At 42.8% G+C, this 27,431-nt stretch overlaps 1 protein-coding gene across 1 annotated transcript in view; it reads left to right on the top strand.

The window, feature by feature from the left end:
- LOC124803066 (odorant receptor Or2-like) overlaps positions 1–27,431 on the top strand; it is a 68,675-nt gene that overhangs the window by 29,389 nt on the left and 11,855 nt on the right. Inside the window, exon 5 of the mRNA XM_047264193.1 lies at positions 23,784–23,945. Within this exon, the coding sequence (XP_047120149.1) occupies positions 23,784–23,945 (162 nt within the window). The remainder of the gene's footprint in view (positions 1–23,783; positions 23,946–27,431) is intronic.

The following is a 27,431-nucleotide window of genomic DNA, read 5'->3' as shown; positions in this document are numbered from 1 at the left end:
TACCAAGAAAAGACAAAGTGTTGTTTAAATATCTGTTAAATTTCTTGCCGCTTTACTTCAAAATCTTACACAATATTCTACTAAATGTTCAGATATACCCTACACACACACACACACACACACACACACACACACACACACATATATATATATATATATATATATATATATATATATATATATATGTGTGTGTGTGTGAGAGAGAGACAGAGAGAGAGAGTGAGTGTGTGTGTGTGTGTGTGTGTGTGTTTATAATATATGAAGTGGAACCGCTATAAGCCGAAATTTTGAAAGTTTTCGACCGATTTAATCAAATTTTATACGTGGTGACTTATTTTTAATATATGTATGTTGCACTCACACACACCCACACCCCCCCCCCACACACACACACACATATATATATATATATATATATATATATATATATATATATATATATATATATATATATATACTCCTGGAAATGGAAAAAAGAACACATTGACACCGGTGTGTCAGACCCACCATACTTGCTCCGGACACTGCGAGAGGGCAGTACAAGCAATGATCACACGCACGGCACAGCGGACACACCAGGAACCGCGGTGTTGGCCGTCGAATGGCGCTAGCTGCGCAGCATTTGTGCACCGCCGCCGTCAGTGTCAGCCAGTTTGCCGTGGCATACGGAGCTCCATCGCAGTCTTTAACACTGGTAGCATGCCGCGACAGCGTGGACGTGAACCGTATGTGCAGTTGACGGACTTTGAGCGAGGGCGTATAGTGGGCATGCGGGAGGCCGGGTGGACGTACCGCCGAATTGCTCAACACGTGGGGCGTGAGGACTCCACAGTACATCGATGTTGTCGCCAGTGGTCGGCGGAAGGTGCACGTGCCCGTCGACCTGGGACCGGACCGCAGCGACGCACGGATGCACGCCAAGACCGTAGGATCCTACGCAGTGCCGTAGGGGACCGCACCGCCACTTCCCAGCAAATTAGGGACACTGTTGCTCCTGGGGTATCGGCGAGGACCATTCGCAACCGTCTCCATGAAGCTGGGCTACGGTCCCGCACACCGTTAGGCCGTCTTCCGCTCACGCCCCAACATCGTGCAGCCCGCCTCCAGTGGTGTCGCGACAGGCGTGAATGGAGGGACGAATGGAGACGTGTCGTCTTCAGCGATGAGAGTCGCTTCTGCCTTGGTGCCAATGATGGTCGTATGCGTGTTTGGCGCCGTGCAGGTGAGCGCCACAATCAGGACTGCATACGACCGAGGCACACAGGGCCAACACCCGGCATCATGGTGTGGGGAGCGATCTCCTACACTGGCCGTACACCACTGGTGATCGTCGAGGGGACACTGAATAGTGCACGGTACATCCAAACCGTCATCGAACCCATCGTTCTACCATTCCTAGACCGGCAAGGGAACTTGCTGTTCCAACAGGACAATGCACGTCCGCATGTATCCCGTGCCACCCAACGTGCTCTAGAAGGTGTAAGTCAACTACCCTGGCCAGCAAGATCTCCGGATCTGTCCCCCATTGAGCATGTTTGGGACTGGATGAAGCGTCGTCTCACGCGGTCTGCACGTCCAGCACGAACGCTGGTCCAACTGAGGCGCCAGGTGGAAATGTCATGGCAAGCCGTTCCACAGGACTACATCCAGCATCTCTACGATCGTCTCCATGGGAGAATAGCAGCCTGCATTGCTGCGAAAGGTGGATATACACTGTACTAGTGCCGACATTGTGCATGCTCTGTTGCCTGTGTCTAAGTGCCTGTGGTTCTGTCAGTGTGATCATGTGATGTATCTGACCCCAGGAATGTGTCAATAAAGTTTCCCCTTCCTGGGACAATGAATCCACGGTGTTCTTATTTCAATTTCCAGGAGTGTATATATATATATATAAATATATATATATATATATATATATATATATATATATATATGTTGTCCCGTCTATCTTGTCTACACAAAATATCTCTGTAACAATAACAGCTATTGGAAAACGACTTTCACCGTTATCAATGTAGGGCTGGGGCCAATGAATGTACGTATTTGGAAACATTCTAAAACGAAAGCATATGTGTTTTTTAACACAAACTTATGTTTTTTTTAAATGGACCACTTATATTTTTCCTTCAGCAATCCATATCATGACAAAGCACATAGACAATGGCGATGATTGCATCGCAATATTCCCGTTACATCCAGAGATATGGAGACGCGAAGTTGACGCTTGAAACACCCGACATGCGTTGCTAGCGCACGCCCTGAGGTTCAGCCGTGAACCCCATGCTGCCCGTAATCGCGATGTGATTGACATGTGTAATCACACCTCCATACTTATCAAGAGGTCCGAAACGAATAATATGGTCTGTTGCCATCAACTCTCATAAGCACATAATGGTTTCCCTCTTGCACGTTTTACGTATCTACGTACACAATATGAACCAGTACCGATCGGTGTACACCCGTCAGGTTGTTTCATTTATCCTGCACACCCAAAATAAGGTTTATCTAATGCGTTATATGACCCATTGTGCCCGTCGCGCAGGGCCTGGCTCTACCTATTCAAGTGTCCAACGTAGTTCCCACTACTGCCACAGTTACCACTTCGCCTTGGTTATGATTGGCGACCCATGCAAACTCCTGTACTCCACCACCCTCCGAGCATCCCATTTGTTGTTGCTTTGGCGTGCAGTACACCGCTTGCCAGTGTAGTCGTGCATCAGAGTAATCTAGTGACGGCCGGAGGTAGTACACATTGTGAATAAACGTTGTGTTTTGGAACTTATACTGTACAGTATAAAGTACACACATGAAGATATGGTAGAAATGCTGCTGATCTATGGAGAATGTACGTTGACGGGAAATACGTTATGACATTGCTTGTTTGCTGATAGTACTGTTAGCGAACATTATGATTATTAAGTTAATATGTCTGTTTTCTACCCTACTCTACATACCTGTACTGTACCCCGCTGTAGGTGGACGAAATGCTGTTCAGGCAGAACGACTGTACAGAAGACGATTCCCTGACAAGCCATCGCCTTCGCGCCGGATGTTTGGTCGTCTCACATCTCGTCTACGTGAAACGGGAAGCTTAAATCCAAGACCTCGACATCGTCCTAGAACACGCACAGATGAACGTGCTGAAGTTGTTGTGCTCGCCACCATAGCTGTGAATCCTCAAATCAGCACACGTGAAATTGAAAGTGAAGTTGGTGTGTCGAAATCAAATGCACAGCGTATTCTTAAACGTCATAAATTTCATCCTTACCATCTTCATTTACACCAGGATCTTCATGGAAATGACTTCCGCAATAGGGTAACATTTTGTCGGTGGGCTCAGCAAAAACTTCTGACTAATCCAAATTTTTTTGCAGATGTTCTCTTTACCGACGAGGCATCATTCTCCAACAAAGGAATTGTCAATATGAGGAATATCCATTATTGGTCCGCAGAAATCCAAAATGGCTCCGTCAGGTAAGGCATCAACGTCCGTCGAAAGTTAATGTTTGGTGTGGGATTATTGGAGATACCATTATCGGACCTTTCTTTATAAATGGCATCCAAAATGGCAGACAATACTCCAGATTTATAAGACACAATCTTCCTGTTCTCTTGGACACCGTACCTCTGAACCGGAGAATGGTCATGTGGTATCAGCATGACGGATGCCCTGCACATAACGCCTTACGAGCACGACGACTTCTGAACCGTAAGTTCCCTGGTAGGTGGATAGGACGAGGTGGCCCAGTTAGGTGGCCTGCCCGATCTCCGGACCTTACACCACTGGATTATTTTCTTTGGGGAGCAGTGAAGGATGCTGTTTACCAACATGAACCAACAACACCAGAGGACATGAAGCAACGCATTATTGACGCTTGTACAGCCATCAAAGAGGAAACACTAGCACGAAGTAGGGCATCCTTCATCCGCAGAGTGACCTATGTATGCAAGCCAATGGGCATCACTTTGAGTATGAGATGTGAACGCTATGTTTGGTATGTAGTGCTGGTATCACAGAGGAAGTTTCTACAAAGGGCCATTTTACCCAGTGATGTTAAGAAACATTTGTTTGCAACAATTTGTCATTTAACGCATTAGATAAACATAACATTGATAATTACGTGATAATAAAACTAGTTGGTTAAACATGTTTACAATCATCTTCTATGTCCTACCTGAACTTCCCAAATCAAAACATTTTTACCTAAACAACGGTAAAACTTTTAGTCCACTTGCTCGTTTCACTAAAACCATCAACATGAATTTTACTATTACGAGTGAATGATTAACTGTCACTTGCGCCAGATCTACAGTAAAGTAAAGTTTTAACGTTGAATGGCATTACCTTTTAGTAACGGATTAACGATAAGCGAAGTTAACTTTGTGACTAACGTTGCGGTACACAGATATGTTACAGAACCACATCACCCCTGGCCTATGGGATAAATACCTGCTAGAATGTACGACGTTAATGCAGGATGGCAGCAGACCGTATTATTCGTTTCGGACCTCTTGATAAGTATGGATGTGTGATTACGCAAGTCAATCACATCACGATTACGGGCAGCATGGGGTTCACGCCTGAGCCTCAGGACGTGCGCTAGCAGCGCATGTCGGGTGTTTCAAGCGTCAACTTCGCGTCTCAATATCTCGGGATGTAATGGGAATATTGCGATGCAATCAACGCCATTGTCTATGTGCTTTGTCTCGCTATGGATTGCTGAAGGAAAAATATAGGAGGTCCATTTAAGAAAACATAAGTTTGTGTTAAAGTCATTTTCCAATAGCTGTTATTGTTCCAGAGATATTTTGGGTGGACAAGATAGCTGGGACACCCTGTATATATACTACAGTATCGTCAAAAAATTGTGTTAAGAGCCTTCTGGGATACTTGCTGAAAATTTTTTCCCCATATGTAAGATATATATATTACATTTGTATAACGTATATATTTATATAACATATATATTAACAAATTTGGAACCTGTGTTCACTCACACGTTTATTAGTGTATCGTGTGAAAATTTTAAATAAATTGGACCAGAACTTTTCGAATACTAGTCTTGTGTTTCTAAAGTAGTGTAGATGTAAGCCAGCGTGGGCATATTTTGCAGTGTACAGGAAGTGACATATATATGAATGTAAACATAGGAAGACGGTATGAACATCAAATGAATGTACTCTCGAAAATATGTTTTTGTTGTACCATTTGATGACGTGGAATATCGGGAAAGAGGTGCCATACGCTTCGGTACATTATCCCGTAAACATTAATATCACGGACTTTATGCACTGCTGTCACGACACTTGACAAGGCGGCCCGTGAGCTTAAGTAAGACATTTTGATAGCAAATATTATGCTTCACACGCGCACAAAGATATATTTTACGTTCATAGTGTATTCACATGCTTACATTCATTTACACCTAGCGAACATTATTTCTTTACTTAGACGTTTTACAATAGCTATCTTAGATAATTCTTCAACGCCGTTAGTCGACAAAAACTGTTCATGACACGTAAGTAAATATAAAATGTGAAGACTGAATGTCAGGTATCTTTAAATGTCGTCACGGAGAAACAGACGCCCATAAAAGCAAATTGTTTCAGCTAATTCATTAAATTACCTTCAATTTCAACAGTAGCTGTGTTCTAATAGGTCCGCAGTCGACAAGGCTTATTCGTAATGTTAATACGAGAAAGGACAGAAAAACAAATACGGCGATGAGGCAGGTAATCGTAGTCGACTAACAGTTAAGAATAACTTAGCGGTTTTTGGCCCCTAGCAGGTCATTCCAGTGTTTGAATTTACTTCTTTAATGTCCACAAAAACTATACGCAACAATTTTTTAAACATTTTTTTAGAAAAAAATTTTTTATAACCCGCATGTATAGGAGCACATTTCGTACCCGAAAGATGGAACTGTCCAGATTCAGTCACACACACCTTAAGACCCGATGTAAAAATTTAATTCTCCGACGAAACCGCAATAAAAAAAAATGACCCTAACATGGAATCCTAAGATGGGGAATTTCAAAAAAATCCTACTGAATGACTGTTTTTACTTAACCACCGAATAAAAAAAAAAGTAATTAATTCAAAGTAACTACAAGTTACTTCAAATTAAACCAAATTAAAATTTAATTCACATTTTATTAAACTAAAAGCAATGAGATAGCGAAAGGCTCAGTGAGATGACTGTTGGTAAAAGCGATTGCGATGAAGGTATGAAGCAAGAATACAAATGAAGTCAACCAAATGATTTTGTTACTCCAGTGGTTGACCGAATAATAAATGAAACCAACCGTGTCCCTCTTGGCTCTCCCTGCTCCCGACATTGCTGTTGTCGCCATTCTGGCCACAACCATCAAACAGGACAAATGTTACGAAACTTCCTGGCGGATTAAAACTGTGTGCCCAACTGAGACTCGAACTCGGAACCTTTGCCTTTGGCGGGCAAGTGCTCTACCAACTCAGCTACCGAAGCATGACTCACGCCCGGTACTCACAGCTTTACTTCTGCCAGTACCTCGTCTCCTACCTTCCAAACTTTACAGAAGCTCTCCTGCGAACCTTGCAGAACTAGCACTCCTGAAAGAAAGGATATTGCGGAGACATGGCTTAGCCACAGCCTGGGGGATGTTTCCAGAATGAGATTTTCACTCTGCAGCGGAGTGTGCGCTGATATGAAACTTCCTGGCGGATTAAAGTGAGTCGTGCTTCGGTAGCTCAGTTGGTAGAGCATTTGCCCGCGAAAGACAAAGGTCCCGAGTTCGAGTCTCGGTCGGGCACACAGTTTTAATCCGCCAGGAATTTTCATATCAGCGCACACTCCGCTGCAGAGTGAAAGTCTCATTCTGACAAATGTTACTGTTTTCTACCAACAGCGTGAAAACTCACACGTTTAATAAATTCTCACCCCAGAATGTCTGCCGGCCGCGGTGGTCTAGCGGTTCCAGGCGCGTAGTCCGGATCCGCGCTACTGTTACGGTCGCAGGTTCGATCCTGCGTCGGGCATTGATGTGTGTGTTGTCCTTAGGTTAGTTAGGTTAAAGTAGTTCTAAGTTCTAGGGGACTGATGACCACAGATGTTAAGTCCCATAGTGCTCAGAGCCATTTTGAACCGGAATGTCCCCAAGGACGGGTCAACTTCCTCGCCAGTTTTCTCCAGAAATTCCGGTCTGACATCAGTAGGCTATGGGCGAATCAGAGCGTTATTTACACATTTCTGAATTTCTAGAATCCTAACTAAAGTGACGGAAACTCTGCGAGGACCAGAAATTCCAAGACTTGAGACTACCGCCCTAAACCTTCCTAACAGCCGTATCGTGCTGAATACCACGAGCCCTGTCTTGGATTGATTGACATGGGGGTTCGGTGAATCCTCTCAGGTGGCCCTTTGACACCCGTGAGCTCGAATAGAACCTCTGCATGCCGTTTGGCCTCCTCTGTCGATTTCAGAGATCTGCGCTAACTGTGTGGCTCTCACGCATTGTTAGAACTGAACTACAAGCCTCTACCGACAGCCACTTTAGTTTCGTGAAATACATTGTCCGGCATTAAATAACGTGGGGAGGCTTTCAGCGTGATGGGACTAAAGTGTCCTGCCTATCACCAGTCGTGACAAGGGCAGATGAATTTAGCATATAAATGGAATGAGGCAAGCAAGGCAGCTTGCGACCTTTCACTTCTTCTGCGTCATAAGCTGCGATTGCAAGGCAAGGAGAGCGTTGGCAGAAATATCCGAAAATGGGACCCTGGTGGAATACAGTGTGAGTGCTTCGCTCTCTCTCCCACGAAATTGTTCCGTGGGCCACACTGAAACCAATCGCAGGCTGGAGCCGGTTCCCAACTGTATTGTAAACGATACATGATACACTTCTAAATGTTTGGATGGACATAGGTTACGTATTTTTAAATACTTGTTGTATGTAAATACGTATGCAATATGTAAAGAGCAAACCCCGTTAGCTAAAATCATGAAATTTTCACACGATATTCTAATAAATATGGATAGACGTAGACTATACATTCCTTAAATACGTACAATATAAAAATATATTTAAAGTACAATAGGCAAACGTTGGTAGCAAAAATATCGAAAAATTACTTCAAATTTTTACGCAATACCCTAATAAACATTAAGACTGACATGTTGTTGTTCTTGTTGTTGTTGTGGTCTTCAGTCATGAGACTGGTTTGATGCAGCTCTCCATGCTACTCTATCCTGTGCAAGCTTCTTCATCTCCCAGTACTTACTGCAACCTACATCCTTCTGAATCTGCTTAGTGTATTCATCTCTTGGTCTCCCTCTACGATTTTTACCCTCCACGCTGCCCTCCAACGCTAAATTTGTGATCCCTTGATGCCTCAGAACATATCTTACCAACCAATCCCTTCTTCTTGCCACGATGTGCCACAAACTCCTCTTCCCCCCAATTCTATTCAATACCCCCTCATTAGTTATGTCATCTACCCATCTAATCTTCATCATTCTTCTGTAGCACCACATTTCGAAAGCTTCTATTCTCTTGTTGTTGTTGTGGTCTTCAGTCCTGAGACTGGTTTGATGCAGCTCTCCATGCTACTCTATCCTGTGCGAGCTTCTTCATCTCCCAGTACTTACTGCAACCTACATCCTTCTGAATCTGCTTAGTGTATTCATCTCTTGGACTATATATCGTCCATGTTTCACTTCCATACATGGCTACACTCCATACAAATACTTTCAAAAACGACTTCCTGACATTTAAATTTATACTCGATGTTAACAAATTTCTCTTCTTCAGAAACGCGTTCCTTGCCGTTCCCAAAGACTGACATAGGCTGTACATTTTTTGAACGACAATGTATGGTTTTCTGTTACAATTGACTGTGGGGACAAGAACCATGCTGTAAAAATCTATGGTTTACTTTTCTTTCTCAGAATCAGTTTGAACTACGAAATCAGGGGAATTAAAACGTTGGATAAATTGTTTCCCCTGTGTATAATCTTTCTCTTTGAATATAATTTGTATACACATTATTCTGTATGTTTCTTTTATTCCTTCATGTTCGTTTTAGCACAGAACATGGAAGATGTATTTATAGCTTATTGGCTTATGATTAGAATGCTACTCTGCAGTCTGAATTTTCTGTAACTATGCAGCCCTATCCATTTGAAGATTAAAACCATGCAAAATTCAGCCACAGAACCTATTTTCCTGACAGTTCTTGGAGGGATGTATCTCTTGCTCCATATGCCGATGATCCCAAACGGTTTACCCATTCATCTTAAGAGCCGTCAATTCCCAATCGAAGTTTCATTTAGAACACTAATATCCAAGAGTCAGACGCCGAGAAAAGAGGAGATGGACTGAGAAGAGAGAGGAAATGAACATAGAGAGGGGGATAAGGAAATTGATGGACAATGGGGCAGTAGGTGACTGACAGACTGTGAGAAGGCGATAGGCAGTGAAATGAGAGAGCAGCAGGAGACAGATAAAGACAGTGAGGATGAAGGTATGGACAGAGTGACGGGGAGACAGAGATTAGGAGATACATCCAATTCGCATACATATTTAGCAGTTGTGAAGCATTGATGAGTATGCCAGTTTAATATAAAAACATACTTTTCCCCACAGCTTTGCCCATGTACACACTTCACTCGTATATAGCACACATCACGCCATGCTGCCTCTTCGTTCCCACATCTTCCTCCCTCTTCCTCTCTCCATCCACTTCATCCATGAATGTGCCTCTTAAAGAGGAGTCTAGTTAGAGAGGGAGTTATGCTTAAGGGAAAAAAAGGAAAACTGAACTTCGTGCGTTCTCAGTATTATTTGCCAATTTTTGTCTATCCTGTAGACTAAACAACACGGCACTGCTCCAGCTCTTTCTACAGTAGTTGTTCTAAGTTCCTGTATGCGCCTTTATGATCGTTTTGAGTGAAAGAAGGTGGTATGACACTTACTGGTGCTTGTTAAGTGAGTTACAGATGCACGAAAGTAGAACTGTTAGAGACAGGTTTATCAGTTATAAGTGAAGAACATAGTCTTCCAGAATGTAATTATTTCTTTAATATCCCTCTTTACTTACAAGTATTAGACATAACTTGCATTTGGTCCCTACATTGTAATAGACATGTTATGTCACTCTTCGCATATAAGTTGTTGGCCTACTGGTGGCCCAGTTTTAAAATGGCAATAGAAACATGGATCACGTGTATTTGAGAATGCTGAAACTGGTGATAAGAAATTCAGGCATAACTACACAAATGGAAGAGAGCATGCGGAAGGAGGAAAAGAAACAGTGAACATGAATGCGTGCAATAACAAAACCAGTATGTAGCAGCAAAGAAAGAACCTGGATATGACTGCAAAAAAATAATAGACTGATCTAACGTTAGGTGATACAGCTATTCAGTGTTATATGAAATTTCTAAAACCTCACTATTTTGTGAGTTTTACACACTTTAGGTCCACAATATTCGGGTACATATCTCAATGATCTTATTGAGCATAAAGAATGGAGTCAGGGATTTGTTAAAATACGTAATGATGTAGGAGTGAGCAGAAGAAAGTACTGATTTCCTTATCATGTAACATTGGCGACGGGAGCAAAGTATAGCGTATGTTTAAAAATATTTCGCGACGTTTTCACAGTGTCACCTAAAAGAGTGTCAACAGCTAGAGGTGACAGGAAACTGTTTAATATCGGCGATAATGTAGCTGGTGATGAAAATACTGATGAACTTAAAACGTGACATCTGGGAATGCAACATAATATATAGACAAGTAAAACAGCAATGTTAAGAACAAAATGAGTAAAGGCTCGTTGGATACTACTGGAGACATATGACAAAATCTTGGAACAACTGAAGCCATTTCGCGGAGAGACAATGCACATAAAGTGTGCGTTATAACTGTGAAATAGACGTCTGAAATGCACCGCCTCTGTGAGAAAGAATGTCAAGTATCAGGAGTTTTACCTATAAAATAAGAAGTGTATTCTACAGATTTCAACTCAGATTTTAATGTAAGCTTCAAGTTCCCACATGAGTAATGAGTGCAGTGCCTCTCCAAACGACGATATTCCTTTGAATGTGAGGCTTCAGATATTGAGATGATGAAGCATATGTTCTATTGAGAGAATGCTCCAGTAATGACTATTAGTATTTTGTAAACACCTATGATTTACAACAAGCACTTCCGTGGCCTAAAATTCAAACAGAGACATCGTTCTACCTAACGCTGTTGTGGGCATACAATCTTGGCTTCCGCACATGCAACTCTAGTTCATATTTTATGTGTATGTAGCCAGTAGATATTGCCTCTGAAGATTCGTCAGATATTGCATCACGAATTGCGACAATACTGGGCAATCCATCGAATGTGTATTATAAAAGAAAGTTTTCTTTCTGGGACTCTTGCACTGGACAAAGGAAATACACTACAATGTTTATTGTATTGTTGTCAACTGACTCCATGATATCCAATATCATTTCCTTGTTGCTGGACGTACCTACTTACCCGGTGACCGAGACTTTGTCACAATGGAAAAGAAAATGCGAAAAGCAAATCTTATTTGCACATTGACAGGTGGGATGAACTTTTAAGGAATGCCAAAGTCAAAAATCCGTTTGAGGTCATCGCAGTGACAACAGAATATTTCAGGGATTTTCAACAGCTAAACAGTGAAATAGTAGAATGCTGTTGCATTAAATGTATTGGCTTTCATATTACGAAAACAAGTGCTGTGAAATTTTAGAAGCAAAAACACATAATCTTCTTTCAACATGTCTATTCCCACTTGGAAGAGTGGCACAGAATGGAACTCTTTAAGAAAATGCCAGGTAATCGCTCCAAAACTTCTTCAGGGAATACCACTACTCTGTCCACACAGAAGTTTTATATCTGCCCTAAAGTTGATTGATCTCAGAACACTACAGCCATATATTTCTCCATTTTTCCGTGTTGTTTACCGAAAACTGAAATCCATAAAAACATTTCACAGTGAAGGTACCCCAGAAGAGACATGCAGTGGTTTCAGTTGACATGTAACCTGATGGCATTATATACACTCGAACAACAGTATTTCAGTCAGGACAAAACTCTCTGATACGTGTGCATTTTTTAACTGTCATAAGAATTACAGCATACAGGGTCTCAACCAGTGCTATTTGAATTAAAATGTTTCCTTTTGGATAATTTACACAACAGTAAATTAAGAAGTAGTTACCACTTTATTCAACAAGTAATATCTTAATACAATGGTTTAGATAAACCAATTTATATCCTTTTTTTCTCAAAGCGAAATAGCTTCCTTTCTCAGTACACCCTTCAATTCTGCCCCATCTTTTGAATCACGTATTTTTGCATCGATTAGCGGAGAGCTTGTAATGTTATGTGTGCCTTACTGCTTTTTTTAAACTAATTTGTGTCTCATTTTATTCTGAGAAGCTCAGAAATGTATGTAAATACTGTAAATGTAAATGTGATTCAAAAAGTACTTGAAGTGAAGCGCAGCTGGACAGCATGAAACTCTTCAGCCCGCAATCCCCGCAACGACAGTATTAGAGAATCTTTGAGTATGGACACTAAAAAAAAAAACAATTGTTTTATTAAAAAAAGAGGACTGTTAATCTGTATCTTATGGAAAGAGGACGTGTTGATAGGTCGTCGCACAGAACATATTGTTACATTTAATGAAGATTGATATTTTAGTGATAGAACCGAGTAAAGTATGTGTAAGAGTTGTCAAACATTTATGTATACAAATTTTCTGGAAGCGAAGAATAGAGAAATCTTGTTTTAGGAAACGGAGATATATTTCATTGTTGTTGCCGTCTATCAATCGACAGAATTGTAAGTGTATAAAGTTCATTAAAATACAGGAAAAGAAATGCATTCTCTTTAGTTTTCACTCAGTAAGTAACAATCTCTCATGATTTCTTAATTACAGTAATTGGATTATGCTCTTGTACAATAGTATGGTGCTGAACTCCACTGACCAATTTTGATGTAGCTGGACGTGTAGTGTGAAGGAAGTTTGATACTAAGCGATCTCCATTTCTCACGAAAAGCAGATTGCTGTTTGATCTTATTTACTTACAACAGTGGTGCCTTAGGTATGAAAAGCTACGAAAACTTGGGCTCAAAACTATCCGCAATACGGCCAAGTAACTAACAGAGTCGTATTTTAAACCTTAAAGAACAATAACTTCCTCCAAATTGTAATACGTCACAAACTGCTGCAGAAGCTAGCTGATCATTCAAGGAGGCATCAACCAAAATTCAGATACCAGTTACGACTTAAAGTACATAACAGTTTCTATTAATAATCAAAACTAATAAAATAAAATAAAATTAGTACTAGACAAGGCTTCATCAGGAGGTATGAAACATGGAGAGTGATACACAACAAATTAAAAGAAGAGACAGTTATCAATATAAATACAGAATCCGTAAGGAACTTACGCAATATCAATAAGATAGACAGAAATAAATAAATGCAGGAAAATGGAAGTGTTTGAGGGAACCTACAGTCTAAGAGTGTGGTGGTACTGCATTTTAACGTTAACATTATAATTAAAGCAGTGGGTGTGTAACAGTTTTCATTCAATAAATGAGCGAGGTAAAATATGAACAGTATTTGATGAGACAACTGCAAGGGGTGTAAACATGGACAGTAATACAAGTACCAGTTAAAAGAAAGCCTTAACTATTGAAACTATAGTCTAAGTGGAATACAAAAACAACTTCAACAAAACAAAACAATTTCATGAATACAGGAGAATGGGAATATGTAGGAAGAGAGAGTGTGGGAAGTAATGAACAACAGAGCTGATTAAATGAAGTTTAGGAGAGGGGAAGTGTTGAGCTGTGTCGGGTCATTTAGGATGAGATCTGGACTGTGAGCAAGATGTTTGTTAATTTCCAGGGCTTCGAGCAGGTTGAGTTTATGGCCTTTGTTTGCTAAGTGAAGTACATGGGATACTGGCTGGTAGTTGTGACCCTCACTCAGTACATGCAGTGTGTGTGTGTGTGTGTGTGTGTGTGTGTGTGTGTGTGTGTGTGTGTGTGTGTTTTACTGACGAATTTTTTCATTCCCTTTTGGGAATGGAAGTACTGTAAGTTATACATTTTCATGTACTTTGATGGACACTTTAAACGTGAAAACAGCGTTGTGAATCATTACATAAACTTTGTGTGTGCTGTTATCTTCTTCTCCCTAAACTGACGCTTGGTCAGGTTCATTTTTGGGTAAAGTCTCATATAGGCCTAACGTGAAACGTCTTGCTTAGCATGTTACTACTTTGTTTAGCGAGTTACTTCAGCAGGGCACATGTGTCCTGCCTCGTTGTAGGACTATTTATACATGGGATGAGCCATCTCGAGAGTAATTTGAGAGTTCACAGTCTCGTTGGAGGTGTCAAGTGTAGGGTACACATTGCTTGCGCTGTTACAGTAGCTGAGGCTTATTTATCTGTAATAGATACTCCTTATTTGTTTCAGCTACCACTGTCTGCCTGCTTAGCATAACATTTTTTCTAGCATGTATTTCTGTTTGGTTGGGTACAGATTTGTGCACAGCCTCATTTACTCCTCAAATAAGATATCAAACACAACAGCATTGCTGACTTCATTCCTTTTGTACAGTTTTAAAACATATTTAACTTGTTAACGACAGTGGGTAACTTAATTTGAGAGTCCAAATACATGTTGTAGGCATCGGTTTTGACAGATGCGTATACTTTAATATGGAAATGTTAAACTGTGCCTTACTCTGAGTGTGATACAAAGATTGAACGATGCACGTCCACAAGTCCTGCTCAGCCTGCAAGCTGTAGATGCTGTAATGTAAAGTGTATTTTGGTAAAGAATACGGTCAGCTTAGACCTGCTAATATTTACTTTTTCATTGCATCTAGAACAAAGTATGGTACATTAATCGAACTATGCTGACTAACAATTGCGACATACTGTTCAATTCAGGTAACCTCATGTACGAGTAAGTTTGATGTTAGTATCCTTACACATTTTGATATGTAATCAGATATATTTTGAACACGGCACCAAATTCATATTTTTAACACTCTAAGCGCCAAGCCCGTAAAATTTACGGGCCTGGGATCGCGCGAAAATCACCAAGCCCGTAAAATTTACGGGCCGCTACATTTAATTTCATTCAAAACACTGCAACGTTATTTCTACGGGTTTGGCCAGCGCTATACGTTTTTCAGATGTTTATTAACAAAATGCGTCCATAGATGTCACGGCAGCGCTGTAATTCATGTTAAAACTTATCTTTGCGTTCTCAGTCTGTATATCATTCAGTTGTTTGTCATCATGTTTCGGCGCGGTTTATCAGACGCAGAAATTGCGGATTTGATCAATCATAGCGACACTCTGGATAATGTAGAGAGTGATTCAGACGATTCTGAATGCAATGGTGTGTTTGAAGGTACGTATTTCCGAATTTTCCACGTAATTGTGCAGTACGCACATATCTGTTGAACATGTGTAAACGATGTATGTAGTTACACATAATGTGATATTCTTTTTAGAAGACGAGATTGATGACAGTTTGTCTTCAGATGAAGACGAGAATGATGTTGAAGGTGTTGCTTCAAATCCAGCAGCTGTGCCGTATCCGAAAGACAGTGAGTGGACTGCAGTTGACACCTACCGACCTCTGCCTGTCAACACGACACCCAGGCAGATACTAGTGGATATTGATGAGTCGAGTTCTGTACTGGATTGCAGTAAAGTGTTCCTTACTGACAGTGACGTAAATGAACTCAAGAGACAGACAAATTTGTATGCATCACAGACAATACAGAAGAAAAGAAGAGGAAATAATCTGAAGCCCCATTCAGTTTTGAGTTCGTGGAAGCCAGTGACTATAAGTGAGATGAGGCGTTTCTTGGGTATTATTTTCCACATGTGTGTTTCGAAAAAGCCCAAAATTGCGGACCATTGGAGCACTAATCCTGTTCTTAGTTGTAACTTTTGTCCCCATGTCATGAGCCGTTTGCGTTTCACTCAGATACTGTCATGCTTGCATCTTGTTGACAATTCAAATCAGAAAAAACCAGGCGAAGATGGATTTCATCCACTTTACAAAGTTTTGCCATATTATAATAATTTGAAGGAGCGATGTATCCAGGCATATCGTCCCTCAGAAAAAGTGACAATTGATGAAGGAATTTGCCCATTTCGAGGTCGTGTGAGTTTCCGTGTTTACATGCAAAATAAGCCTCATAAGTATGGACTGAAAGTATATGCTGTTGCTGAAGCCAGTAGTGGCTATGTTGTAAATTTTGAAGTTTATGCTGGTAAGCATATTGTTGACAATTCTTCGTCTGCGGTTATTTTGCGATTGTTGTCTGACAGCAGCTTGCTGAACAAAGGCCACACTGTGTATTTAGATCGATTTTATTCCAGTCCAGAGCTATTTCAGCAACTGGCAGAGAAAGGCACTGGAGCTGTTGGTACTGTGAACAAATCCAGGAAAGGATTGCCTAAAGATTTAGTATCTGCTACGCTGAAAAAGGGCGAAATGTCTTTTCGGCGTAAAGATAATGTATTGGCAATGAAGTGGAAAGATAAGAGAGATGTGTATACATTGTCTACAAGGCATCAAGCAACATTTGGTACGCATACTAAGAGAAATGGGTCTGTAGTATTGAAACCACTTCAGGTACTTGATTACAACCTCAATAAAATTGGAGTGGATATTGGAGACCAACGCCTGCAGTACAATCCGTTCCAGCACAGAACTGTGAAATGGTGGCGAAAATTATATTTCCATTTGCTGCTTATGGGAGTATCAAATGCATTTTGGCTGTACAATGCAGTGCACAGGAAGAAAATTACAATAACAGACTTTATAACAGTGCTTGCAGTTCAGCTTGTTGAAGACGACACACTTGAATTCATTCCAAGAAATGAAGGAACTGTAGGTCGGCTAACAAAGAGACATTTTTTGCAGCACATACCTGCAACTACTAAGAAGTATGCTGCTCGTGTGTGTCACGTGTGCAGTTCCAGGAGCAAGAAACAGAGTGGCAAGGCTTCTCGCAAAGAGACACGATACGAATGTGAACAGTGTGGCGTTGCACTCTGCCTGGAACCTTGCTTTAAAATTTTCCACACTAAAAAACAATATGATTCTGTGTGAAATTTATATGTAATACTGTATACTATCAGAAACATGTAATGTAGTGCCACAATTTTGGTTAAAAATAAATCACAATTGTATTCCCTTATTCGTATGACTTTTTCTAAATTCTTAAAACATCTAAGTGATTTCTATAACTGTACCTTAAAGCTGTGCATTGTAAAGTAGTTTCTTTCACTCAGAATTAAAGTAGAAATGTGCAGCTTCAAGATGGTACCAAATTTGCCACAATCCAAACAGTAGATTTGATGCAGTAATTTTTTTAATATTGGTAAAATTGCCCGGTTTCTAGGGACGGGTGCATAAAATAGGCCTGGTACAGAGAGTGTTAAGATATTATTGTATATGGCCAGGGTGGGTGCTCTGGGGCTACGTTGTGATTAGCTGTTAAGTAGCTGGTAAAATACTGGGATGGGGATGTCCGTTTAATGAGTGGTAAAATCCTGGACTGTGTTTAGCTCCTTGAATTTCCCACCACTGAAACTCCATGGAGATGTGACATACGGATGTGTCAGGGAGTGTGGCACGTGATATTATGTGTGTTGTGTCGGTCGCTGGACCGACACTGTGGAGTTGACTGCTGCAAAAGAAAGCTAGTGACTAACGCTGTGGCCGATAGTGCACGCACAGCAATAAGCATACGGGCGTGAAGTCTGGAACATAAAAACTTATGAATGAATAAGAAGAAAAGTATGTAGATGCTTAGTACTTATCTTTTATTTAGTTCTTGGAATACATCTCTCGTAAGCTATAGGCACTGATACAACTGGCGCCTTGCTAGTTCGTTGCCATTAACTTAGCTGGCTATTCTGTCTCTCGGCTAAGGAGAGAGAAAGGCTTCATACAACTGGGCGATAGCTAGGTTCGCGTACAACTGGTCGGTAGCTAGGCTCTCGTACAACTGGGGTCGAGTCCTCTCTCGTATCACGAGACCTGCCTTGGTGGTGGCGCTAGGTCTGCGATCACAGTGGCGACACGCGGGTCCGACATGTACTACATGGACCGCGGCCGATTTAAGTTACCACCTAACAAGTGTGGTGTCTGGCGGTGACACCACATTCCTCCCCCGCAAATCGGCGAACGGTCGTGAGATAAGGCTTCCGCCCGCCGTGGGGAGGACCACATGTTGACGTATGCGAGGAGGTGGGGAGCCTAACAACAGGCGAGGCTGTGCCACCCGCACCCGGCCATCCGGTCCGAGGGGAGCTAGGAAACGCCTGCAAAACTAGTCCAGGGTGCACGTCAACATGTGGTGTATGCGCCCGTAAAGAGACAGGAGGGACTGAAGGATCAATTTCCATTGCGTCGGGGCAGCCGACGCGCGATGACGTCATGTGGTCCGGAGCGGGCGGGCGTTCCATGGCGGAGGACAGCTGGTCACGGGAAGCGATCGGCGGCGCGTGACCCTGGGAGGCGCTTGGCGGCTGCAACGAAGCGTCGAATGCGGTCGGCGGCGGCGGCGGCTGCTGCTGCTGCTGCTGCTGCGGCGGCGGCGGCGCGTCGCCATGGGGCAAAATGGAAGGCATCGTCGGTAACACCTGGGGATGAGGCGAGCCAGTAGATGGGTCCCCAGGGCGCTGACCGGACGGCACCGTCGCTGAAAGCAGACGGGGAGCGGCAGAACCCGAGCGACGACAGAGGCGCAGCTGATTGAGATGCCGACGCACCTCACCAGAGGCCCCCAAAACCAAATACATCGCGCGGCCGAGGCAGCGAAGAATGCGCCCTGCGAGCCAACGCCGTGAACCTCGATAGTTGCGATAAAATACAACGTCGCCTGGAGCAAAAGCAGGAGTCTGCCGCTGCACAGGAACCTGATGCGGCGGATGCAGCAAAGACATCAAGGTGCGATGAGGACGACCGTGGAGCAACTCAGCCGGCGAGCGACCATCTCGGGGCTGAGAGCGATACGAAGACAAAAAGAGCAACAATGCGTCCTCCCGAGAATGCGACTCTTTCAATTTCAACATCTGTGACTTGAAAGTCCGGACCAATCGTTCAGCGGCACCGTTGGACTGAGGCGAAAACGGCGCGGATGTCAGATGTTGAATACCATTGGCCTGGCAGAAAGACTGGAATTCTGCGGACATGAATTGTGGGCCATTGTCGGAAACAATAGTCTGCGGAAGACCTTCAATGCAAAAGATAGCAGACAACGCTTGGATGGTGGCGGAGGACGTCGTGGAAGACATCCGAACAACAAAAGGAAAATTACTGAAGGCGTCGACCAGAACCAACCATCGAGCATTCCCGAATGGACCAGCAAAATCAATGTGCAAGCGTTGCCAAGGGGAAGTGGCTTTTGGCCACGCAAAGACTTTCCGCGGCGGTGCGGACTGTTGTTCGGCACACGCCGGGCACGAAGAACACATATTCGTTATCGCAGCATCGATTCCGAACCAAGTACAGTGCTGACGAGCAAGTTGTTTCGTTCGCACTATACCCCAATGTCCTTGGTGAAGAAGCCGTAAAACAGAGGACTGTAACGAACGTGGGACCACGACTCTGGACTGATCATTATCAGAACGCAACAACAAAACACCACGTCGAACAAAAAGTCTCTCCTTGTGAGCAAAAAATCGGCGAACCAACGGATCCTCGATCCGAGACTTTGACAAAGGCCATTGCGTAGCAACAAAACGCAAAATAGTAGCAAGGACAGGGTCAGCAGCTGTTGCTGTAGCGACACGACGAAAATCAATCGGAAACGATTCGACCACTTCATCGGTTTCCGAATCAATGAACATGCAAGCAAGTTCGGAAGAATCGAATGCTTTATCCTCAGCAACAGGCAAACGGGACAACGCATCGGCGTTTCCGTGCTTAGCAGTGGACCGATACAAGATATCGTAGCGGTACTGCGAGAGGAAAATAGACCAGCGAATGAATTTCTGCGCTGTACGTGGGGGTACAGGCTTGGTCGGATGAAAAAGCGATGTCAAAGGTTTGTGGTCTGTGATGATGGTAAAGTGACGACCATACAAGAAATCATGGAACTTAGTAACACCAAACACGAGAGCCAAAGCTTCTTTCTCTATCTGTGAATAATTTCTTTGCGCAGACGAGAGCAATTTGGACGCAAAGGCAATAGGGCGATCATGGGAGCCAACTTTGTGCGCAAGCACAGCACCGATCCCGAAATCCGATGCATCTACCATCAACAAAAGGGGTTTCTGGGGATCGAATGGCGTAAGGCAAGTATTAGAAAGCAACGCCGATTTCAACTGGCGAAAGGCGCGGTCACATTCCGGCGTCCAGACGAACGGAACACCTTTACGGCGTAAGCGATGAAGCGGAGCTGAAATGGAAGAGGCATTGCGCACATATTTATGGTAATAATTAATTTTACCCAACACACTCTGTAGCTGTTTGAGATTTTTAGGGGACGGCAAGTCTTGTATGGCACGGAGGTGCTCTGGACTCGGATGTATGCCTTGGGCATTAATGACATGTCCCAGGTATGGTAAGTCACGAGCAAAAAACACACATTTGTCCTTCCTCAAGCGAAGACCATTTTGCCGCAAGACCTGAAATAATGTTCGTAAGTTCGCAAGATGATCTTCTTCTGTCTGTCCGGAGATCACTATATCGTCCAGATAGTTTGCTGCAGTAGGGACCGACGCACAAATAGTTTGTAAATATTGCTGAAACAAGGCAGGGGCGGATGCACACCCGAAAGGCAGTCTTTTGAAGCGGTACAATCCAAGATGCGTGTTAACCACCAATACGCGCTGGGATTCGTCGTCCACCGGTATTTGCAAGTACGCATCGGCTAGGTCCAACTTTGAAAAATATTTTCCCGGGCACAGTTTAGCAAAAAGATCTTCCGGGCGGGGCAAAGGAAAAGTAGCAGTCACTAGCTGTGGATTCACTGTGGCCTTGAAGTCCACGCAAAGTCTCAATTTTCCGGAAGGTTTTGGCAAAATTACTAAGGGTGAGGCCCAGAGAGAAGCTTGCACACGTTCAATTACACCCTGTGATTCGAGATCGTGTAACGTTCTTGCGACCTCATCACGCAATGCGTGGGGAACATTGCGCGCCCTGAAAAATTTCGGTTGCGCGTTTACCTTCAGTTCTAAATGTGCTTCATAGTTTTTAGCGCAACCTAAGCCCGGTGCAAAAATGTCTGCAAATTCGTCACACAGCCGAGAAACACTGTCGGTAGCCACAGTTTGATTCACTGATAGGACCTGATTTACAATAGACATGTTAAACAACTTAAATAAGTCTAGCCCAAACAAGTTCACTGCAGAAGAAGAACGAAGAACGTAAAATGACACAAGTTTTGTTTGTTCCTTGTATGTTGCAAGAAGGCTGCACTGTCCTAACACAGGAATTTTCTGTCCGGAATATGTAGTTAGCTTAACATTTGCGGCACGCAACGGAGGTGCGCCCAGTTGTTTGTACGTGTCGTGATTGAGCAATGAAACTGCAGCTCCGGTATCGAGCTGGAATGGTATCACTTTGCCTTCAAAGTCTAAGTCCACAAAAAGTTTATTGTCCTGCTGACGACAAGAGCGACTGTTGTGTGCAATTGGAACAGACACTGGGACAGAATCACTTGCTAATTGACGTGATTTCCGGCGACGTCGACGCACAGTGTTTGTGGGACGAACACAGCTACTGTTAGAGAAAGTGTCACCGGACGAAGTGGAAATAACGACATGAATGTCCATAGGCGAAGGTCCACGAGCCTGAGTGTCCTTGGTTCGATTCCGGCGCGAAGCAAAGGGCCGGGAATGATTGTGATTGTCTGATCTGAGCTTTTTCTGGCAAACACTTTGAACATGTCCTTTCTTATTGCAGAAAAAGCAAATAGCTTGGCGTGACGGGCAATGTTCACGCGAATGTCGAGTAGCACACCGCGGGCATGATTTCACTGCATTTGTGTGCTGGCGCGGCACACCTGGCTTAGCACGCGGCGGTCGCTGTGTGTCCGTGCGCGAGGCCCGGTTACCGGGCCGCGGAGCGCGTCCAGCGGGCCGGTTAATGTTACACACGGCTGGCGAAGTTTCAAAAGATTCCTGAGCACAGTCCAGTGTGTCCTGTCTATCCAATATGTCTATCACTTGTTGAAGGGAGGGATTAACTAGTTTCAAAATTTGCTCCCGTATGCGAACATCAGAAACGTTCTGTGCAATTGCATCACGCACCATTGTATCTGAATAAGAAAGACCACAGTCACATTCAAAGGCACAGTCCCTAGTAAGTCCTTGCAATGTTGCTACCCACTCCCTATTAGTTTGACCGGCCGTACGTTTTGTACGAAAAAACGTATACCGTTTTGCAACCACATTAACTGTTTCTTTGAAATAGGCATCTAATGCAGACAAAATTTCCTCGTATGACAAAGTTGCTACGTCGCGCCGGGGAAACAATTTCACTATCACACGGTATGTGGACACACCGACACAAGAAAGCAAAAACGGCTGCCGCTCATTACCTTGAATTCTGTAGGCTTCTAGATGAAAGTGGAACTGGCGAGACCACTCTTGCCAGGTCTCATCGGCTGCCACGTATGGTCGAAAGGGAGGTGCAACAGCGTTCAGTGGCAGCGGTAGCGAAGAAGCGGCGGCGGCCGCATCGGTTTGAATGGTACGTTGACCCTGGACGAGCTGTCCAAGGGCATCCAGTAACGCCTGCGTCTGCTGATTCTGCAAGCGATAAAATTCGGACAGTACATCTGGAGATTGTGGCGAAGCCATGACACAATTAAATGTAAGCAATCAAAAATCTTTAAAACGGCGCCAATGAAGCAAACAAACGAAGTAATACAAACTCTTTATCTCGTCGCCATAATTGTTGTGGTGTCGGTATCTGGACCGACACTGTGGAGTTGACTGCTGCAAAAGAAAGCTAGTGACTAACGCTGTGGCCGATAGTGCACGCACAGCAATAAGCATACGGGCGTGAAGTCTGGAACATAAAAACTTATGAATGAATAAGAAGAAAAGTATGTAGATGCTTAGTACTTATCTTTTATTTAGTTCTTGGAATACATCTCTCGTAAGCTATAGGCACTGATACAACTGGCGCCTTGCTAGTTCGTTGCCATTAACTTAGCTGGCTATTCTGTCTCTCGGCTAAGGAGAGAGAAAGGCTTCATACAACTGGGCGATAGCTAGGTTCGCGTACAACTGGTCGGTAGCTAGGCTCTCGTACAACTGGGGTCGAGTCCTCTCTCGTATCACGAGACCTGCCTTGGTGGTGGCGCTAGGTCTGCGATCACAGTGGCGACACGCGGGTCCGACATGTACTACATGGACCGCGGCCGATTTAAGTTACCACCTAACAAGTGTGGTGTCTGGCGGTGACACCACAATGTGTAATGTCTTGCATTTGCCACTGGCATGTAGACAACCCGAAGATTAAAAGTCAAATAGATCGCCGAATGACTACTGATTTCCCATTGTTTACCTATCTCTAAACGTTAACATTAAACTTGCGTTACAGAAGCTCTTCACCATTTAGCTACAGTTTTTCCTGTCTTTTAATCTAGAAACCGTTCTTTGATTGCATCAGTAAAGTGGTGTAACAATTATTACTGGACAATAAACGTATGGTATTGAGAAGTCGATGTTATCGGTTGATTTATTGGTGTTGTCTGCTGTTTCTTCTAGAGTGAAAAAGTTGCGCTCTCGGCATACGACGCAGTGCCGTCACTGGAGGAATGCCCCACGTCCACCAAACGGTCCCTGCTGATTCTAATGCACAGAGCCCAGCAGCCACTACGTGTAACTGCTGGTGGCTTCTTCTCTCTCTCCAGGGAGTCATTGGTGTCGGTGAGGATTTCTTCAGGCGCAATCATTACACTTTACAATTGTTGGTACATGTGTTCACTGTGGTACTATAAGTGAGAAACGTTCCGATAATTGAAATGCAGAACGATTTTATGACGTTAATGCTACTTACGTCCACCCTCCACTGTTATCACAGCTGTTAATCTCCTGTGCTGCTTGGATACGATTAGACAGTTTTAGTCGTGATACTTCTCCACCTTGTCTTGCCTCTGTTATGACTCCTCGGAAACCAGTTCATCAATAAATATTTATGCATATTTCTTGGAATAAAATTTCTTAGTGACTAGATCAGAGTCGACTGATAACAACTACGGCTTCTAATCCAAAATACATTTAGCTCAAAGTTTCGTCTTCCAGACTCACATGTGAGTTGAGAGTATTGCTTCAAACGGTCTGATCTACGTCCTACTTCTAATGCATTTCGTTATTTGTTCATTTTGCAGAGAAACGTGAAAGGTGAAAACATTAAGTCAAAGATTAAAAATTTCTAGTATACAGTGGAAAGCCACTCCTTTTGAATCAGAATCTGTGCGTTCGTACGATTATGAACCAGTTTTATGCCCTGAAATATACTCCAAAAAATGAGCATGAAACGTAAGCAACACAATCTGACGACCACTATGAAGTTGCGGAGAGAGCCAAACTTTCGCAAAACGCTACAAAATAGAGGGGCGGGAGAGGGGGGGGGGGGGGTTTGCTCGGAACCCATAGAGCAAAATTTAATTTAGAAAACTGATTGCCCAATCATCAGACAATACTTTTTCAATAGAATATGCTGATCTTCATAGGCTTAAATGACATTTTGGCCATACTGAAAATGCTGTTCTTACGGAAGGTAATTGCAAGTGCTGTGCACTCACGATCCTGCATTCGTACATTAACTGCAAGAGAAGTGAAATTCGTAAGCATTCAGGTACAGAGATTAGAGACACATGAGGGAAATCGAGAACAATTGAAGAGGTGCAAGGTAATAAACTAGACAAGTTCAAATGTATGAAAGTTACAATATAATGTTTATAAAGAACTATATACACTTGAGGACATTCGGACAAATACAAGTATACATCAAACTGTTCCTCATACCCATTGGACATCACAGAAAAAAAAATATATTAGAAATTTTCGAAACTAAATCTGAAACATGACGGAAACTGTGAGTCACTTCAATTTACGGATTACTAACCGAGAAATGGATACCGATCATGACTTTTCCTGATGAGATAGAAAGCAACAATAAAGTCATATCGTTTTCGAAGGCATGTTTGAAATGCTACGCAAATGGTCACACCTCTGCATGATCTTAAAGTATATGTGGATTCCAGCTGCCAGCTGAATACTCATCGCTTGCTGCAACCTCAGCATACTGCTACAAGTTATCCATTCAATCTGGCTATCTCTAAAACACAATACCTCTTGCATCCATAGTGCTGCCAGGATAAAGAGTGACTTGTGTGTAAACTGCCAAACGATTTTCGGCCAAAATAAACGCGCACAGTATCAAATAGCGATTGTTGATAAGTTATCAGTGTATTTTCAGTTGTTTCATATAAACTTCGTTCAGACTACGTGGAAATGTATTTATTTACCCTTACCGTAGATGTCTGTTTCGTACACTTAACTAAAGATGAAATAACTAATTTCACTGAAACCAATAAAACTAGTTAGCTGTTTCCCTTTAACCTATAGTGGGTAGAGATAATATGCTCTTGCTTATCACCACTTTAGACAGAAAAATGCAATATTCTCTGACAGTTGTTGGAATAAAGGTAGGTGTATCGTTGCTATAATAATTTGCACAGTGAAGAAAAGTTCTAGTCGTTAGTGAACTGAAATTTATTCTGATACCTACGTGTCTTGTGTATTACGAAGTCCAGACTGTACATCCATTTCACCATGTCTTTTTTTTTAACAAACTGTTTACCTTCCTTCCTAGCCGTAGCATCTGATGACAGTACTGTCTTGCTGATCATAACACGATCTGATCTAATTGTAATATGAGGCAAATCACTAGACGACTGGTGCCGATATGACTGTGTTTGTAGGTAATGCATGGTTCAAAAATGTTGGTGTGGCTTAAATTTCGTTTTCTGGGACGCTTGTAGTCATTCGACTCTCCTAAACTGAGAAACTGCCCTGCCGTAATCAAGAGCATCAATCTGGACTGTAACGCGTACCCAGGAGCAGATATACAGGTCGGTCAGAAAATGTGTGAAATGCTTGTAGGGATGTTACAGGGCAGGTTGTACTGAGACATTTCTCTGCCTCGTGATGACTGTGTTGTGTGATGTCCTTAGGTTACTTAGGTTTAAGTAGTTCTAAGTTCTAGGGGACTGATGACCATAGATGATAAGTCCCATAGTGCTAAGAGCCATTTTGTACTGAGACATAACTGTTAAGAAAAAAATTCGATACGTTGCGTCGTTTCCGAATTATTTGGCATTGAAGTTAGTCATCAGATCGTCGCGCGCGTAAATTCATGTTTCAGCTAACGAGACAAAGCACTCGTTGGGCAACACTGCCCCTGGCAGGCCGCTTGAATACGAGCGCGCGACGCCCCGATTGGCTACGTTCTATGCTAAATAACTCGGAAACAGAGCAACGTATGGAATTTCTTTCTTAACATTTATGTCTCAGTACAACCTGCCCTGTAACATCTCTACAAGCATTTCACACATTTTCTGACTACCCTGTAGAGTCAGATTGCAATATAGTAGTGCTGTAGAGTAGGCTGAAGATTAAAAGAGATTATTCAGGAATAATCAATATTCAGAGAAGTGGGATACACAAGTAGTAAGGAATGACGAGATACGAGTACAGTTCGCTAAGGCAATAGATACAGCAATAAGGAATAGTTAGTGGGCAGTACTGTGGAAGGGGAATGGACATCTCTAAAAAGGACAATAAGATAAGCTGGAATGAAAAACATAGGTAGAAAGATGGTAACTGCAAAGAAACCACGGGTAACAGAAGAAATAGTTCAGTTAATTGATGAAAGACGGAAGTACAAAAATGTTCACTGAAATTCAGGAATACTGAAATTCATGTGACTTACGAATAAAATAAATTGGAAGTGTACGGAAGCTAAGACACAATGCCTAGGTGAGAAACTGTGAAGAAATGGGAAAAGAAACGACTGTCGCAAGGACTGGCTAATTATATAGGAATGTCAAAACCACCTTTGGGGAAACTGAAAGCATGGCACATATGGCATATATGGCGTTCAGATGTCTGTTCAGAGCGGAGGTTCGAGTCCTCCCTCGGGTATGGGTGTGTGTGTTGGTCCTTAGGATAATTTAGGTGAAGTAGTGTGTAAGCTTAGGGACTGATTACCTTAGCAGTTAAGTCCCATAAGACTTCACACACATTTGAACATTTTTTTGTCTGTTTAGATCTTGGAGGAAATCAAGGGCACGCCAAAAAGGACTGCAATGCTGAGACCAAACTTCGAATTGAGCAGGGTTTTGCTTG

Source organism: Schistocerca piceifrons, chromosome 6 (assembly GCF_021461385.2).
Source record: "Schistocerca piceifrons isolate TAMUIC-IGC-003096 chromosome 6, iqSchPice1.1, whole genome shotgun sequence".
In the NCBI taxonomy this organism is placed as follows: domain Eukaryota; kingdom Metazoa; phylum Arthropoda; class Insecta; order Orthoptera; family Acrididae; genus Schistocerca; species Schistocerca piceifrons.
Note: the sequence above shows the minus strand (reverse complement) of the source record. Positions and strands in the feature narration are given on the sequence as shown.